Source organism: Alligator mississippiensis, chromosome 4 (assembly GCF_030867095.1).
Source record: "Alligator mississippiensis isolate rAllMis1 chromosome 4, rAllMis1, whole genome shotgun sequence".
NCBI classification, from domain to species: domain Eukaryota; kingdom Metazoa; phylum Chordata; order Crocodylia; family Alligatoridae; genus Alligator; species Alligator mississippiensis.
This window is the reverse complement of record NC_081827.1, coordinates 8247347-8262330: the sequence shown is the minus strand read 5'-3', so window position 1 is coordinate 8262330 and position 14984 is coordinate 8247347. Positions and strand designations below refer to the sequence as shown.

The 14984-nt window shown below is 53.4% G+C and overlaps 1 protein-coding gene across 1 annotated transcript in view; it reads right to left on the bottom strand.

Annotated features, from left to right (window-relative positions):
* PLXNA4 (plexin A4) overlaps window positions 1–14984 on the bottom strand; it is a 523137-nt gene that overhangs the window by 53647 nt on the left and 454506 nt on the right. The window contains exons 22-24 of the mRNA XM_014607569.3: window positions 11434–11702; window positions 7270–7336; window positions 1050–1196 (exon numbers count right to left, since the gene is read on the bottom strand). Coding sequence (XP_014463055.1) covers window positions 1050–1196; window positions 7270–7336; window positions 11434–11702 — 483 coding nt within the window. The remainder of the gene's footprint in view (window positions 1–1049; window positions 1197–7269; window positions 7337–11433; window positions 11703–14984) is intronic.

The following is a 14984-nucleotide window of genomic DNA, read 5'->3' as shown; positions in this document are numbered from 1 at the left end:
GGGGGAGGAATTCCCCGCAGACTGGCGTGTCCTGTGCTAACAGCGTGTGTAGAAACAGCGTGTAGAAGATCTGCTGAATTGGCAGTTTCTTCAGGATGGGAATGTGTGGCAGTCTGGAGCGGGAGCAAGCTGTGACATGGGGGTGGGGAGGATGGCTGGTGACAGGGCAGAGAGGAGGGAGGCAGAGAGAAGCTGTGGCAGTGCTAAAGGTGGCAGGAGGGAGGGTACCTGCTGCTTTCTAACCGGAGGGCAATGCCATTGTGGCTTTGATAGCCTTCCACAGGAAGAAAACTGGGCAGAGGGCACTACGGGAGTGATGTTTGGAAACACACTGTCTATGCCCACACTGCATGGGGTGCTTTTTAACACGGCCCATGTACACTCTGCAGGAAGCAGAGCTCTTCTGGTGCAGGGGTGGATGTTAGCCTGACCTCGGTCATTGCCAAGTTGGGGTCAAAGGGACAAGCCCACCAAGCCAACAGCATGGGGTGCAACCTCGTGGCTGCCTGCTTAGTGACCACATACCGCGCTGCCCTGTGCAGACAATGTCCGTGGCCTGTAGCTGAGATCTCATGCTGTCATTTACCATTAGGCCCCTTCTGAGCACCTTAGAAGAAGCACAGCCTTGTCCAAGTCTCCCTTTCCTTGTCTCCTGCCCACACCATCACCTGCATGATCCACCATCAGATCCTCATGCATTCTTATCTCAATTCTGCCTATGCACCAGCTCTGCAACTGCGTGCATGCCATACAACATTGAGCTAACCCAAGCACTCCTGCAGGGCTGGCAACTTCCCTGGGCACCTGGGACTGCTCTTGGCCGGAGCAACCAGCCAGCTGCAGTGGCATGGAGTAGCCACTGCAAACCTTCTTCCTACAACAGAGGCATTTACCGTATGCTGTGGCAGTGTTAGGAGATCTTAATAGTGTATTTTTGGGTGAGTGTCCACGTGGTGGCCTTCAATGGCAAGGGGAGGTTGGGCAAATTGACTCCGGCTTAGGAGATCCTCGGGACCCTGGTAGGACTCCTTGGTCTGAGCAAGACTTACCAGTGTCTTGTAGTCAATCTGCTGCCTAATAAGCTTGTCCTCACTTAGCGAGTATCGGGCTTCCCCAGTGATGGAGTCGATGGGGCCCTTTTCCATCTGCTGTTTGATGGCACAGAAGAGAGAGAAGAGAGGTTCGCCAGCACACTCCTGCATGGAGACAAGAGGAACAAAAACCAGATGATGTCCTAAATATATCATGCCCCTGAGGTCAGCCAGTCCTAATCTTTCAGGCTGAGACTGTAGTTTTGTCAAATCACAGATGGCCTATTTGGCTGTGCTCTCTCCAATCTACCAGGGAGATCTGGTGGCTCCAAATTTTGAGAATGCAAACAACCCAAGCTTTGTGGTGACCTAGGGCACCAGTAGGCCAAGACGGTGCATCAGGGCTCTAACCAGAAGCTGATTTGGGGAGCTGGGAGCAGAAGACCTGAAAGCCTGAAGTTAATCAATATATCCTCAACTGAGAGCCACTGTCTTAGCCCACCTGTACAAACTGCTCTAGAAAACAACCAAGGTGACCATGGCCAGGTGCAATGGACTGATGCTCTATTGTCAAGCCTGGTTTAATAAATCCTGCAAAGACATTCTCCAAGGCAAGCGTTAGATCTGATTAGAGCAAACTTTTCTGGTCTTTAAATGACTCAGGATGTTGGGCAGGGCATGCACAGAGGGTTTTGCCTGTAGTCAGGGAGACAAGGCCAACTAAAGCCCTCAGAGGTCGCAGAAGACCTGAACAGTTGGCAACGTGCCCACCTTGGAGTCCTCCTGGAAATTGCTGGGCATCAGGACTGAGACTCCCTAGCAGGATAGTAGGAGGGAGGCTTGCCCTGCAGCGCCTGTGCTGTGCATATGCTTCATGCCTGGAGAGGACCATGGTCAGCACGGCTGTCAAACAGATGCATCTCTGCCTCGAACCAGTGCTAAGTTCTCCTCCTTGATGGGACAGACACACCAAGCTCAGCCTAATCATAGGATCATAGAGAGTAGGTCTGGATGGCACCTCCAAAGGTCATCTAGTCCCACCCCCTACCTGAGGCAGGATCGTTCTGATCCAAAACATCCTATACAACTACAAATCCCTAACATCTCAGTAAAATTTCAGTCCACCCTGACACAACACAAGACATAACACCCTAGCCTGCCCCAGGTAAAGACGAGGGACCGTGGATCACAGGACAGAAGGGTTGGAAGGGACCTGACAATACGAGATTATCTAGTCCAGCTCCACCAAGGCAAGATCATTCCTGACTAAACTAGCTCAGCAAAGTGTCTGTCCAACCAGCTCTTCAAAGTTTCCAGGGATGGAGATTATACCACTTCTCTAGGTGCCTGTTCCAACACTCGACCACCCTCAGAGTCACCATGTTCTTCCTGATCTCCAACCTGAGCTTCCTTTACTGCCATTTGAAGGCATTGCTCCTAGTCCTGTCCCCTACAGCCACAGAGAAAACCCCATCTCCATCCTCTTTAACAGCGACCTTCAGGTATTCAAAGAGTGCTATCAAATCCCTTCTCAGTCTTCTCCAGACTAAATAACCCCTAGCTCTTTCAGCCCATCCTTTTAAGTCTTGCTTCCCAGGCCTCTAATAATTTTTCCTGCTCTCCACTGGACTCTTTCCAATCTGTCCAAATCCTTCTTGATGTGTGGGGCCCAAAACTGGACATGGGTGAGACCTCACCAGTGCCAAATAGAGCAGAAGAACCCCTTCCCTTGATTTGCAAGCGTCCCTTCTATTAATACAGCCCAGGATGCTGTTGCCTTTCTTTGCAACGAGAGATGATGTTGGCTCATATTCAGCTTGTGGTCCACTGTAACCCCCAGGTCCTTCTCTGCAGTCCTGACAGGAGGTCACTGCTCAGGGCCACCTCTCTGGGAGCGGGGGCCAAGGCAGACCAAGGCAATGCAGTGCTGGTTTCTGGCTGCCTAGACAAATCATTGGAAAGCTGTGGGCCTCCCTGCCATGGAAAGGGCAGCCCTGCTGGCACTGGGTGTCAGGGCTCCTGCTCCTGGGCATCCCCAGGGCTGGCAACCGTGAGCCAGCGGGGAGATCTGCACAAGGAATTTCCTTTCCCACCCAACCATGGAGGCAGGTGAATGTGGAGACAGCAAGCTAGAAAAATTAGCACATGCACAGGCACAGCCTCAGAGGGATAACGACCCCTGCCTGGCGGTGACACTGCACTCCTCTTCCTTTTCATCCCGTTCTCCCTTTTCCATTTGCCCTTCCTCCCCTCCCTGCTTTTGCTTTGCCCCTCCCCAACCTGATCAGTCTCTCCCTTGGCTTTCCTCTTTTCTGCCTCCATCCTGCCATCCTCCCACCTTTCTGCAGCACTTCCCCTCCCTTCAAGCAATTTGTCCCCAGTCAATGAGCGAGGTCATTTGCCTCTGGTGTAAATCCTGGAGAAAACAAGTTAATAATCTGAAGCAAAGTGGCCCCTTTCTCTGTTCCTACACCTGTCTGCCACTTAATTAGCTTATCTGCCAGCAGCATATTGCTTCCGTGTGCCTGTCTATTGCCCTTATCAGGCCTGGGTTCGGGCTAAGGCAGGAAGACAAGAAGCTGAGTGAGGGAAAAAAGCCTATTACAAAAGCAGAGCTTTAGCAAGTCACCTCCTTCTATCCCCGCCTTTCAGCTGAGAATGGGAAGCTGATACGAGAAGCCACTGAAATTACCTTCCAGGGACCTTCAAAACTTTTCTGCTAAGAGAATTGGGGCTCTGAGGAGCTCAGCCGAAGCAGGGCTGGCTAGATTCCTAGTCTCTAGTCTGGCCAGGCACGTCTGCAAGGCTGAGCTCTCTACTAGATGGGCATGAGTTGGGAAGCTCAGAGCCACCTCCAAAGCTCTGGTGGTCTAGCTGATGCATGGAGAGTTCCTAGTTAGGTTTAATATGAGCAGAAGTCAGCACCAGTTTGGAAACCCCTGCATGGGAGTCAAGGCTGGAATACTATCCTGGGTTGAGCCCTGGTTGAGCCAGCGTCCGAAGCAGTGTGAACTCCTGAAGGCCCCAGAGGCAGGCACACTGCCTCTTTTATTTTTACTTTGTTATAGCCCAGGGGATTAGTGTTATGTTGTAGTTTAACCTGGTGGTTTTGGGATGAGGCTATAAGGGGAGGTGGAGGCCACATTAGTGCCCAGAGAGGCACAAGCTACAGGACTGGAGAGCCCAGCTCTGGAGGGGCATGGCTACACGGAGCCAGGGCCACGGAGCTGGGAGGAGATTGATTAAAGCCAGTGCCTCAAAGCTGAGCCCGACACAGTGGGTCTAGGCTAGATGGCCCAGCTACGAGTGGTGCCCCTGACAGAGCTAATACAGGCTGGAGCCTCAACCAAGGTGATTTGGACACCTGAGGTGGAAAGAGTGTTTCAGGAGGTGAAAGGCCCCCGCTGCTGTATACACTGGATTTTAATAAACTTTTCATGGTACAGATGGATTCGTCAAACACAGCCATTGGTGCAGTGTTAGTTCAAAAGGATGGAGATGAGGAACACCCTCTTGCCTATATAAGTAGAAAATTAGGCCCCCCTGAGAAGAACTATGCCACAGTAGAGAAGGAGTGTCTGGCGATCAAATGGGCGGTAGAAACACTTTGGTACTATTTGTGGGGGAGTGAATTCATCTTAACCACTGATCATGCCCTGCTGCAATGGCTGCAGAGCATGAAGACAAACAATGCAAGGCTAATGAGGTGGGCTCTCAGTCTTCAGCCGAGCTGTTTTGTAGTGGCACGCAGTCCAGGGACCTGAAACGTGAGTGCCGACTTCTTCTCATAACAATAGGAGGAAGAGGAAGGTTTGGAGAGGAAGAAAAAACCCCAGACAAAAGAGAAGGGGCAGAGGTGCATAACAGAGAACCCTAGCCCTGTTACTAGAAAGGGGAGTGGCCCCATTAAGGCCACAGTTTTCAGGGCACAACCTGCTAGCAGAACAAGGGTTCAGGGAAGCCAGGGTCAGATGGCCAGGGGACAGCTCAGGCCAGAGCTATATAAGCCCTGGGTTGGGAGGCAGCCAGCCCAGGTGGAGGCAGAGTGTGGGGCTCCTGAAGGCCCCAGAGCCTGGAAGAAAACAGCTCTGCTGGCCAGGGCACAGGACATAGCACCTGGAGTGAAGAAGCCCAAGGTAGGCAGGCATGTTGCTTCTATTATTTTTACTTTGTTATAGCCCAGGGGCCTAGTGTCATGTTGTAGTTTAACTCGGTGGGTACGGGATGAGGCTATAAGGGGAGGTGGAGGCCTCATTAGCGCCCAGAGGGGCATACTTACAGAGCCAGAGAGCCCAGCGCCAGAGGGGCACAGCTACATGGGGCCAGGGCCACGGAGGTGGGAGGAGACTGATTAGAGTAGGGGTGGGCAAAATGGCTTATCTGGCTGTCAGCTGGACTCCATTTCCCAGCAGCCCCTGCCAGCATGGCTGGGGCTGATCTCCATAGAGACCCCAGCCACAGCTGCAGGGGAAAGCTCAGGCTGGGGATGCCATGGAGACCAGCTGCAGTCACATTGGCAGTGTGCACTGCAAAGCAGGGACAAGGGCCTCTCCAGAGCCACTGGGATCCTGCGATGGGGGCAGCTTGCTCCGAAGCCAGGGCAGAGCCGTGATCTGTATCCTGTACACTCTGTGCAAGGGTGCAAAAGCAGGGGATCACTGCTCTTCCCCAGCTCCTTGCAGTGGTGACAGACTGGTCTGAAGCAGGGGCAGAGCCATGACCCCTTGCCTGTGCACCCCTGCCCAGAGCATACAAGCTACAGATCATGGCTTTGCCCTGCAAGATCCCAGCGGCTCCGGAGCAGCCCCCTGCCCTGCTCTGCTGCACAGTTGCAGCTGGTCTCTATGGCAACTCCAGCCTTGAGCTTTCCCATGCAGCTGTGGCTGGGGTCTCCAAGGGGACCAACCCCAGCCATGCACAGGGGCAGCTGGGAAATGGGAGTCCACCGCCAGCCAGATCCAGGCTGTCGGCTGAACTTTGCCCATCCCTGAGTTAGAGTCGTTGCCTCAAACCCGAGCCTGACATAGTGGGTCTAGGCTAGATAGTCTATCTACATTAAAGGGGCAGAGGCCGAGTTGGCTGAGACCCCAACAGAGGGAATTATACTCATATAACTCCTGCAAGGCATGGGGCACAGTGTAGGGATGGTATGTAGCCATGCAATTAGCCAACAAGGCAGGAGCACCTCTGGGTGCTCTGGAGTGAAGACCCGATCTGGGAACCCCTGGGGCAATCTCCCTTTTGAGAACCGAAATAAACATCAAGATGTGGCAGGCGAGAGAAGGGGAGACTATTCCCAAAAGTAGAGTGAAATAAAGGGGACTCTGGGGCACCGCCAGGAGTCCTTGACTGCCCTGGAGATGGCCCCCTATTACACCCACCTCCCTGCCAACCTGCTTCAGGCCTGGTCAGGAGGCACTATTGTTATGGGTGGAAGATGAGGGCCAGTCTCTGTAATCTGTTATCTCTCTGGCTGTTCTGCTGGCAGAGATGAAGCTGGCAGTTTTAGGATACAGATACGTGCATTAAGGGAAGCAGAGAGGACTCATCCCAGATAGACCTGAGAGCTTCAGTTCAGCACTGTGCTCTGGCCACAGCAAGAGGAGGTTGCTTGGAGCTTCTCTTGCTCTAAGCAATCACTAGTTTGCACTATGACCTGAAGGGTCTATGACCAAGGGGAAGGTCATGAGATAAGCCTTATATGAGAGAATAGTAAAGAGCAATAGAGTCTTTGCATCTGTTTGCTTTGACAACCTCAGTAAGAGGAGACCTCATCAGCTACTATGGTCCCAGGGAGCTGTCAGTGAGAAAAGGAATCATGAGTTGTCCTTGATGGAGGCCAACCTCACCTCAGAAAGGGCTCTTCTGTCCCTGACTGTGGACTTCCTGCTGCACTTTGAGTTCCCCCCTGCATGCTGATTCCCCATCCTTCTCACACTAGTCCCCCAAACTCATCTCTGCACATGGTCCACACATAGACCAGCAACCCATTGGACCCTCTGCTAGCGTCCCTTACCACCATACCGTCACCTTCTCCATCCCCAGCCAGTCCTCACACCAGCTTCTTGGGCCAGGAGAAAACAACTGCTTTCATGTACATCCTCTTGTCATGACCTGTGACCTTCTAATGACAGCAGCCCTCCTTTCTGGCATGTCCAAAAGCACTGGCACCCTCTAAGAGCCAAAAACAATGTATGAATGTCACAGTCAGGAGTCCAAGCATACCACCTCCTCTTACCTTGAGGAATTTGTAGAGCAGGAAGGTGAACCAGTTGGTAAGCATTTTCTCTGCCACAGACTCTGTCCTAGAATCACCGCAGGAAGAGAAAGGGCATGGAAGAGACGGGTTAGTCATGGTGTTCAGGCCAAAGGATCATGGGGCATTTTACTGCCAAGTGCAAGAGGTGATGAGCACACAACAGGAGTACTTGTGGTGGCTCCTTTTGGTCCCACTAGGGTGGCAAAACAGGCAGTGCTTGTTCCTTGGGAGAAGCAAAGCAAAGCAAAGATCAGGCTAAAGCCAAAGCAACCAGCATCTTTACCCAGGCATCAGAGGACTCTACATCTTTTTCTGGTGGTTCAAGGAACCTTGTTAATTCCCTTCCCACCCTACCGAGGTGCTTGGACATCCTGCTTTTGGTTCAAAGGGGAAGTATTACAGTTTTAAATCCTGGGGTGATAAATCCTGGATTTCATGCAGAAATAGGGAGATACCAGAAATGCCCAACAGGGCAGGCTCCAGGGTCCAACTGCACCTCTCTTGTACCCCAACGAAAGCCTGGCATGAAGTGTGACCATCAGGGTCTGGTCATACTGGGTGTGGGGGGCCTGGCTGGTATGGGTGTGGGGTTGGTATTTGGACCTGGCACACAGGACACCTGAGTCCCAATCCCTGCTCCTACCACAACCTTACAGTGAGACCACTGAGTCCCTCTGGGCCCAGCTAACCTGCTGGAGCAGGGGAAAAGCACAATCCTGTTGCCCAGGGCTGCTGTGAGGGTAACAGCAGGAAAGGCCAGAAGATGCACAGGACCACAGGGCTAACCCATGGAAGGTAATTCACTGGTTACCATTTTTTGGGCAGTGGTGATATCTGCTGACTGTACTGAAGGTGATTTAAGGGAAAACTCATGGGGCAAAGCCTGAGCCCACAATCCATCAATATTTAGTCCTTACTCAGGCAAAAGCCCATGTTGATTTTTCAGTGGGAGCTTTGCCTGAGTAAGGACAGGCAAAACTGGGAGCCAGTCACATTGTCATAATCCACTGGTTTAGTTAGGGATGATCCATCCTTGAGCCAGGGGCTGAACCAGGCATCTTCATGAGGTCCCTTCCAGCCCTACTTTCCTATGGTCCTATGATGCCAAGCTTTGTGGCACCAAGGCAAGGATCTGTGGCTCCACATGGCAAGAACAAAGCTGGTTTCCAGTCTCTGGTCATCACAGGCCCAAGCTTGCTGGCATGACAGGATTCCCATGTCACTGCTAATGCCTCCTGTTTGCTCGTGGTGTTTCCTGATGCCCTGGCCAAGCTGTGGCAGCTTTGCTCCTGGTTCTCATGCATGAGCATGAGGCTGCTGGCTCTGGAGGGAGAAGACAGCACGCCAGGGTCTGTGCTAGCCTGACTGTGCATTTGTATTCTGGCAGTGGTCTCAATCAAAGCAGAGCTCTGCTGCTCTGGAGCAGAGAATAGGAAACTGCTTCTTCCCACTACTGCTTGCTTTAGATTGAACCCTGTTTCCACTACATTTTCACTGTTCCCAGAGTCACTTTGTGAACAAACTGGGGGTGAGAGGAGCTGATTTACCTGGCACCTGCACTCCCAATCCCATCTGACCCACATGCATCCTTAATCCATTCCCTACGATACAAGCAGAAAACACGGCTGCAGATAGTAGCTTGGTACCACCCTACCTTGACCATCACCAAGGCGCCCCCAGGGATTACAAGAAATAATGGCCACAAGCTAGCAGAGAGCAGATTTAGACTGGACATTAGGAAGAACTTCTTCACAGTTCGAGTGGCCAAGGTCTGGAACGGGCTCCCAAGGGAGGTGGTGCTCTCCCCTACCCTGGGGGTCTTCAAGAGGAGGTTGGATAGGCATCTAGCTGGGGTCATCTGAACCCAGCACTCTTTCCTGCCTATGCAGGGGGTCGGACTTGATGATCTATTGAGGTCCCTTCTGACCCTAACATCTATGAATCTATAATCCCTGTCACTCCCAGCTACCCAAGAGTCTCCATGCAGAGATCCTTCCTTGCCAATCAGCCCCTTCACAGAGCCCTGCATCCCAATACTCACTCACTGCACCCCAACGGCCTGTGAAGTGGAGGGTCCCACAGCTGGGAGTTCACACACTGCCTTTCACCAGTTGGGTTTGCTGGCTGCCCAACTTATGGCCATGATCAATCAGCATCTCACAGCAGGGTGCTCACGTGACCCACGTTCCCAGCACGTCCAACAGCTTGGTGCTCCTCGAGCTTGTACAACCTGTGCCTAGTATAGTGCAAAGGTCACAGGGCATGGGGTGCTTTGCCTAACTTAGGTCACACAGCACAGGGCTCTGAGCCCCCACTGACCCATGTGGATTGATACCTGCAGGGCAGCAGGCACCTGGGGGCAGGGCCTGTCTGCACCGTACAGCCCAGGATCTCCAGCCCTATGCTCACAGCATGTCAGAAGCTCAGCTCTGCTGTGACAAAGGCAAATGCAACACTGCCCATCCTGAGCCCATCTTATCCAGCCTCTGCAGGCACGGGGCACAGTGTAGGGATGGTATGGAGCCATGCAATGCAGGGCTCTCAGCATTTCTTGCTGTGAGGGGAGGTGAACTACAAGACAGGAACCTCCCTCTGCTCTGACTGACGCTAAGGAGCGAGGCCTGACATCCAGGCATTGGGGCTCAGCAAACAGGGAGTGGGGGGCATCATTTGTGCATGTGGGGTGGAAAAGGTGAAGTTGGCTGGTCACCTGCCATGGCTGCTGGGCCTAGAAGACAGCTCAGCATAATTTGAGAGCTGAACCACCCCAAGGACCGGCGTTCAGGCCGAACATCAGGGGGGTCTGCCTGGCGGCAGCCTCCATTGCATAAAGAACCAGCCCAGTCCCTCTGCCAGTGCTCCCATGCGTGGCACTGGGAAGGTGGCTCCTCTGTGCTCCGGCTCCCGTTCCCAAATGCCATCTCCAAGGATGGAGGGGGTGGCTTAGGCTGACGGAGAAAAGGAATGAAGCCCTGAGACGACAAGGAGAAGGGAGAGCTTGGGAGACAGGAGGAGCAGGAGCAAAGGGAGAAGGGATGGAGTGAGGTGAGAGGAGAGACCAAGGGGGAAGGAGACCATGTGAGAGCAGGAGACTCAGAGACAGCAGCCAGCCTGCTGGGGTGGCAGTGGGAAGATGCCAGCAAGGCTAGGATGCTGCTGCAAGATGACTACAGTCACTCCCCTTTCTCCTGCTGCTCCACAACAGACAGCAGGCCAGGTCAAACCCTCCCTCACAGCACGGCTCACATCTCCCTCAGAGCCCCCCGGGAACACAGAGCCTCTCCAGGGGCTATGACACACAGAGGAGCAGTTCTGGCTCCATCCAATAGCAGACAGTGGTGAGCACATGTTTACATGTGTGCACACTCACACAAACAGACACACATGCGCACACTGACCCAGGAATGTCAGACTTCTCAATGTATTTCTGCCAGGGGGGCACATTTAGCTTCTCTGCCTTTCCATTCATCATAAAGCACCTTTCTAGCTTCCCTGGCTGCAGAGACGTCAGTCTAGGTGTGACCCCAAGGTAAGCCAAGCATTGATGGCTGCCTGAGTTTGCAAGTCAAGGCTGAAGTGCTGACTCCAAGGTGTAAACTCCTCTGACCCTACCCACTTGATTAAAAGATCAGGCTAAAGCATAAAGCTCAGCATCAACATTCACTATTTAATCACTGATCACTGGCATGGCTGGAGAGAGGGGAAGAGTGAAATCCATTGGATAATACAAGTTACAGCCGGGGGGTGGGGAAATTCAGAGGTAAAGACAAGAGGAGACTTGCAAAGACAGGAAAAGAGACAGGGAGGGGGAGGATGAGAAACAAAGTGGTTTAAAGGGCACAGATCTTTGCAGGGTGCCATTGCATAAAGATAAACCAGTGACTCCCCATAAGGTAGTGAATGGCTGCTGCAGAGAGACCGTGTCCTGCCCTGGAGACACAAGTTTTCAGTGAAAAACACTTACTGGTGGCATTAGGAGATCTGCTCTGCATCGTCCTGCCCTTCTACCCTGCTTTGCAACCAGGATTGAACAGAATTGGGCCCTTTCCTCTGGCAGAGACCGTGGCCTCTGCCCTGGCTCATGCGGGGCAGTGGTGCATGCACACATGCCACTATGTGATTTCCAGCCCAGCAGCAACTCACCTCCTCAGCAGCAGCTTGGGATGGTTTTTGCTCTCCAGGTTCTTGTCGATGAGGTCGGCCAGCAGCTGCTTGAGGACGTCGGTGGCGTACTCCAGCTTGCTCTGCAGCACGGTCATGATGAGCGAGGCCACATTTCCACGGTCCCGCATGGAGAAGCTGCGCTGGGACTCCAGGGTGCGGATGAAGGACAGCAGGAACACCTTGTTGTTGATGAGCTGGGCAAAGAGCTTCAGGCCTTTCTCCACCCGCTCCTGCCGGTAGCCAGGCACCTGGTGCAAGGAGAAAGGAGCTGCCCTTAATGTCAAGACATTAACTGCCCCTCAAGGAGTCTCTCTGTGCCATGTAATGACTTCGGAGCACGGTGCCAACCGTGCTTGACCATCCCATTCTCTATACCTAGCACCTACAAGCCTGGCGCTGCCCATCCCTTCTCATACCACTCATTGCATGGGGTCGTACTGGCCATGCCCTCACCACCCACAGCATGCAGCTCATCCCAACCCATCCCCACTCTGCCCCATGCCACAGCCTCGCCACTCAGACAGGGCTTTCCCCCACCCAAGTTGATGCGTTAGGACTTCAGGGCACAGAATTTGGTCCTGAGCAGAAGGCAGGATGGGGATGGCAGAAGGGCTTTGTCGGTCCCCAAATAACCCTACAAGGAATCTAGAACATTAACTACGTCCATCGCACAGGTGAGTTATCCTTCTATTGCACGGAGGGTCCTTTAAGGAGGAAAGAGGACCAAAGTGGGCGATTACAAAGGTAGAAATTTAAGAGTGCACTTAGTTGCATGATAGGAAATGGTGAGGTGATGCTGTTATTTCTCTCTCTCTGTCCCTCCATGAATGCTGTGCTCACAAAGGTGAAGAGTTAATGGCATTGATTAGATCTAGGCAGAAGGCGGGGGACATGTGCTCTGCAAGGTTACCCCCTGGGGCAGCTTCCCTCGATCCTGACCTGAAGCATGTGCCATTGTTCTGGATCTCAGTCATGACCGGCAGCACCCCGACCTGTCCATACCCTCCCCGCCGCAGCCCGCTCCCTTGTCCCGTGGACTTTGCTTCTACCTGGAAACAGCCCCTGCTACTCCAGTCCCAGGGGCTCTGCCAATGTGCCTTTGCCCTCCCCTGAAACAGCCTCTGCTCTTCCAGTCCAGCTCTCCTGATGAGTGGCAGCTTCCCCTGCAGCACTCATTGCTATTCCAGTCCTGGGCTCCCTGTGCAGCCGTCAATGCAGCTCAATGCTGACCTCCACCCCCCTGCTATTTCCTTCTCAAGTCGCTTGGGCTCCCTCCTTGCAGAATCCCCTGCTGTGCAGCTCTTGCCCTGTGCCCTGCCCCTTTGCCCGCAGCGTTACCATTCAGACCCTCTCCTGCTCTGCACCTCGAGCTTTACTTACAGCAAGGATGAGTCCAGCCCCAGTCCTGACCCACAGCTCTGCCAGGGAGGAGCTGCATCCCAGACCTGGGCTGCCAATGCAGTACCAACCCACAGAGCTATGCCAATCCTTTCAGTCCCTTTCCCAGCTCTACCAGCACCTTCCCTGCATCCTCGCCCCCTGCTATTCCTGGACCACGTTTCATCGAGAGGTGCTGAATAACCTCAAAGTACAGATACAGGCACCAGGCAGCGACCTGCCAACTCACTCCCATCTCCTTGGAGATCTCTGCCACAACAAACCCAACTGCAGGACAGAGCATCAATGCAGCTTATTGACAGGAGCCGCACCGAGGCTTCAAACAGTGGCAGGAACCAGGGTGTAACTGCCTGGCTGGTGTGGGGCTGCCTTAAGGGACGTTCATTTTTCCCGGAGCTTGCAGATTGCCAATCGAGTTGTAAAGCGATAAAGAAATAAATAAGCAATGCAAACAAATCATCAAAACCCTCCCTGATCCCAGGCAGCAAGGTAATAATTATTCCTAACTCACTCGCTTGAATGTTTAATATTGTCTACCCCCGGGCTATTATGAAGCAGCAAAAAGTTTATTTCTGCCGGGTCTGGAAGCAGCTAATTAGCAAGCACGCTGGCAAGTGGAGCTTGCTCAGAATGGGCCCCGCGTTGGGCCTTTTTCCGGCAATTAGCTTCTGTAGGGGAGCCTGGGCTGGCCGGACCTGGGCCCGGTGCACACCTTCACTTCACTCCTTTTAACTCTTGCTTGGCTCTGCAGCCAGGGAAGCAGGTGGGAGCCCAGCTCTGGCTTTTTGTAGCAAAGGGGGTTGTTCTTGAAAGAGCTGCTGGTGTCTAGAGAGCAGGGAGAAAAAGATGCCTGTACTGAAATGATGGTGAAGTGGAGGGGAGTGGGGGGACAGAAGAAATGATTCAGTTTCTTGGGATTGGAAGGTCCAGTTGGCAGCAAAGGAAAGGGAAAATCTGTGTGTGTGTGTGTGTGTGTGTGTGTACAAAGGCATGCATACATGCATGTGGGCATGTAGAGGGGTACGTGTGAACACATGTATATGGGCATACAGGGGTGTGTGTGTGCATCTGCATGTGTGCACGTCTAGGGATCTGTGTGTAGGGATGCATATGTGTAGGGGCATAAGTGTGCAGGTGGGAGCACGTGTGAATACCTACATTGGATGGGCGAAATCCTATGCTCAGCTCCCCTCAGTGAGGCTTGCGAAACCAGAATTGGCCTTGGGTGCACAGGCCTGTCTGGGCGAGTGTGTGTGTGCAGGGAACGCTATTCTCTGCTCGCACTGCAGCTGTGTTAGCTCCTCTGCATGAAGCAGAAGGAGCCCCAGAGTGAGTCCATGCTGCAAGTCCGTGGCTGCGGTGGAAAGGGAACAGCTGCCCCCGTTCCTGGCAAGTGGCATCAGAGACACCCCTGTACTTACTGAGGGGCATGAAACAAGTGGTCTCTCCCACCCTTGGTAGCAGCGGTGCTTTAACAGTGACTGCTCTCTGCAAGCACGTTGCTCCAGGCTTCAGAGAGCACCGGCTGTGTCCTCTTCAGCTGCTGTGCTGGGTCCAGCCTGTGCGCAGAGCTGCCAAAGCACCTCAGCCCTGGCCTCGGGTGTTCCCTATATTAGCCCACTCCTGGGCCTCTCCTAAGCACACAGCCTGCCAAATTTTTGCCGAGCACCTTGCCAGCGCACGCCCTGATCTTGGCTTGCAGCGCGTTCCTGCTCGCCCAGCCCAGCTCCCTGTAGCAGAGCCGCTGGCCATGCCAAACTCTGAAGTGGTTTTGCAATGCAGGCAGATGTTCACCTGGGACTGGTATCAGGCGTACCGAGCTCATTAGCGCTGGTGATGTAATGCAGGCTGCTCCGGGGGCACAGCGGCCCTACCTGCCCCTGCCACCCAGGGGTTCAGTCTGGACGATGCTGGGAAAAACACCGAGAGCCTGAGGCCCTTCTGAGACCAAGTGGAATTACACCAAAGGCTCCTTTGTTAGGACAATGCTCAGCAGTTGCAGAGCATGGTCCACGTGTTAACAAAATATCTCCTCTGGGTGCTGCCAATCATTTCTGAGCCCTGCTAAAGAAAGACAGGAGCCAGACGCCAGGGTACACTGTGCTGTCGGTATATGGCTCTGTGGGGGCCCC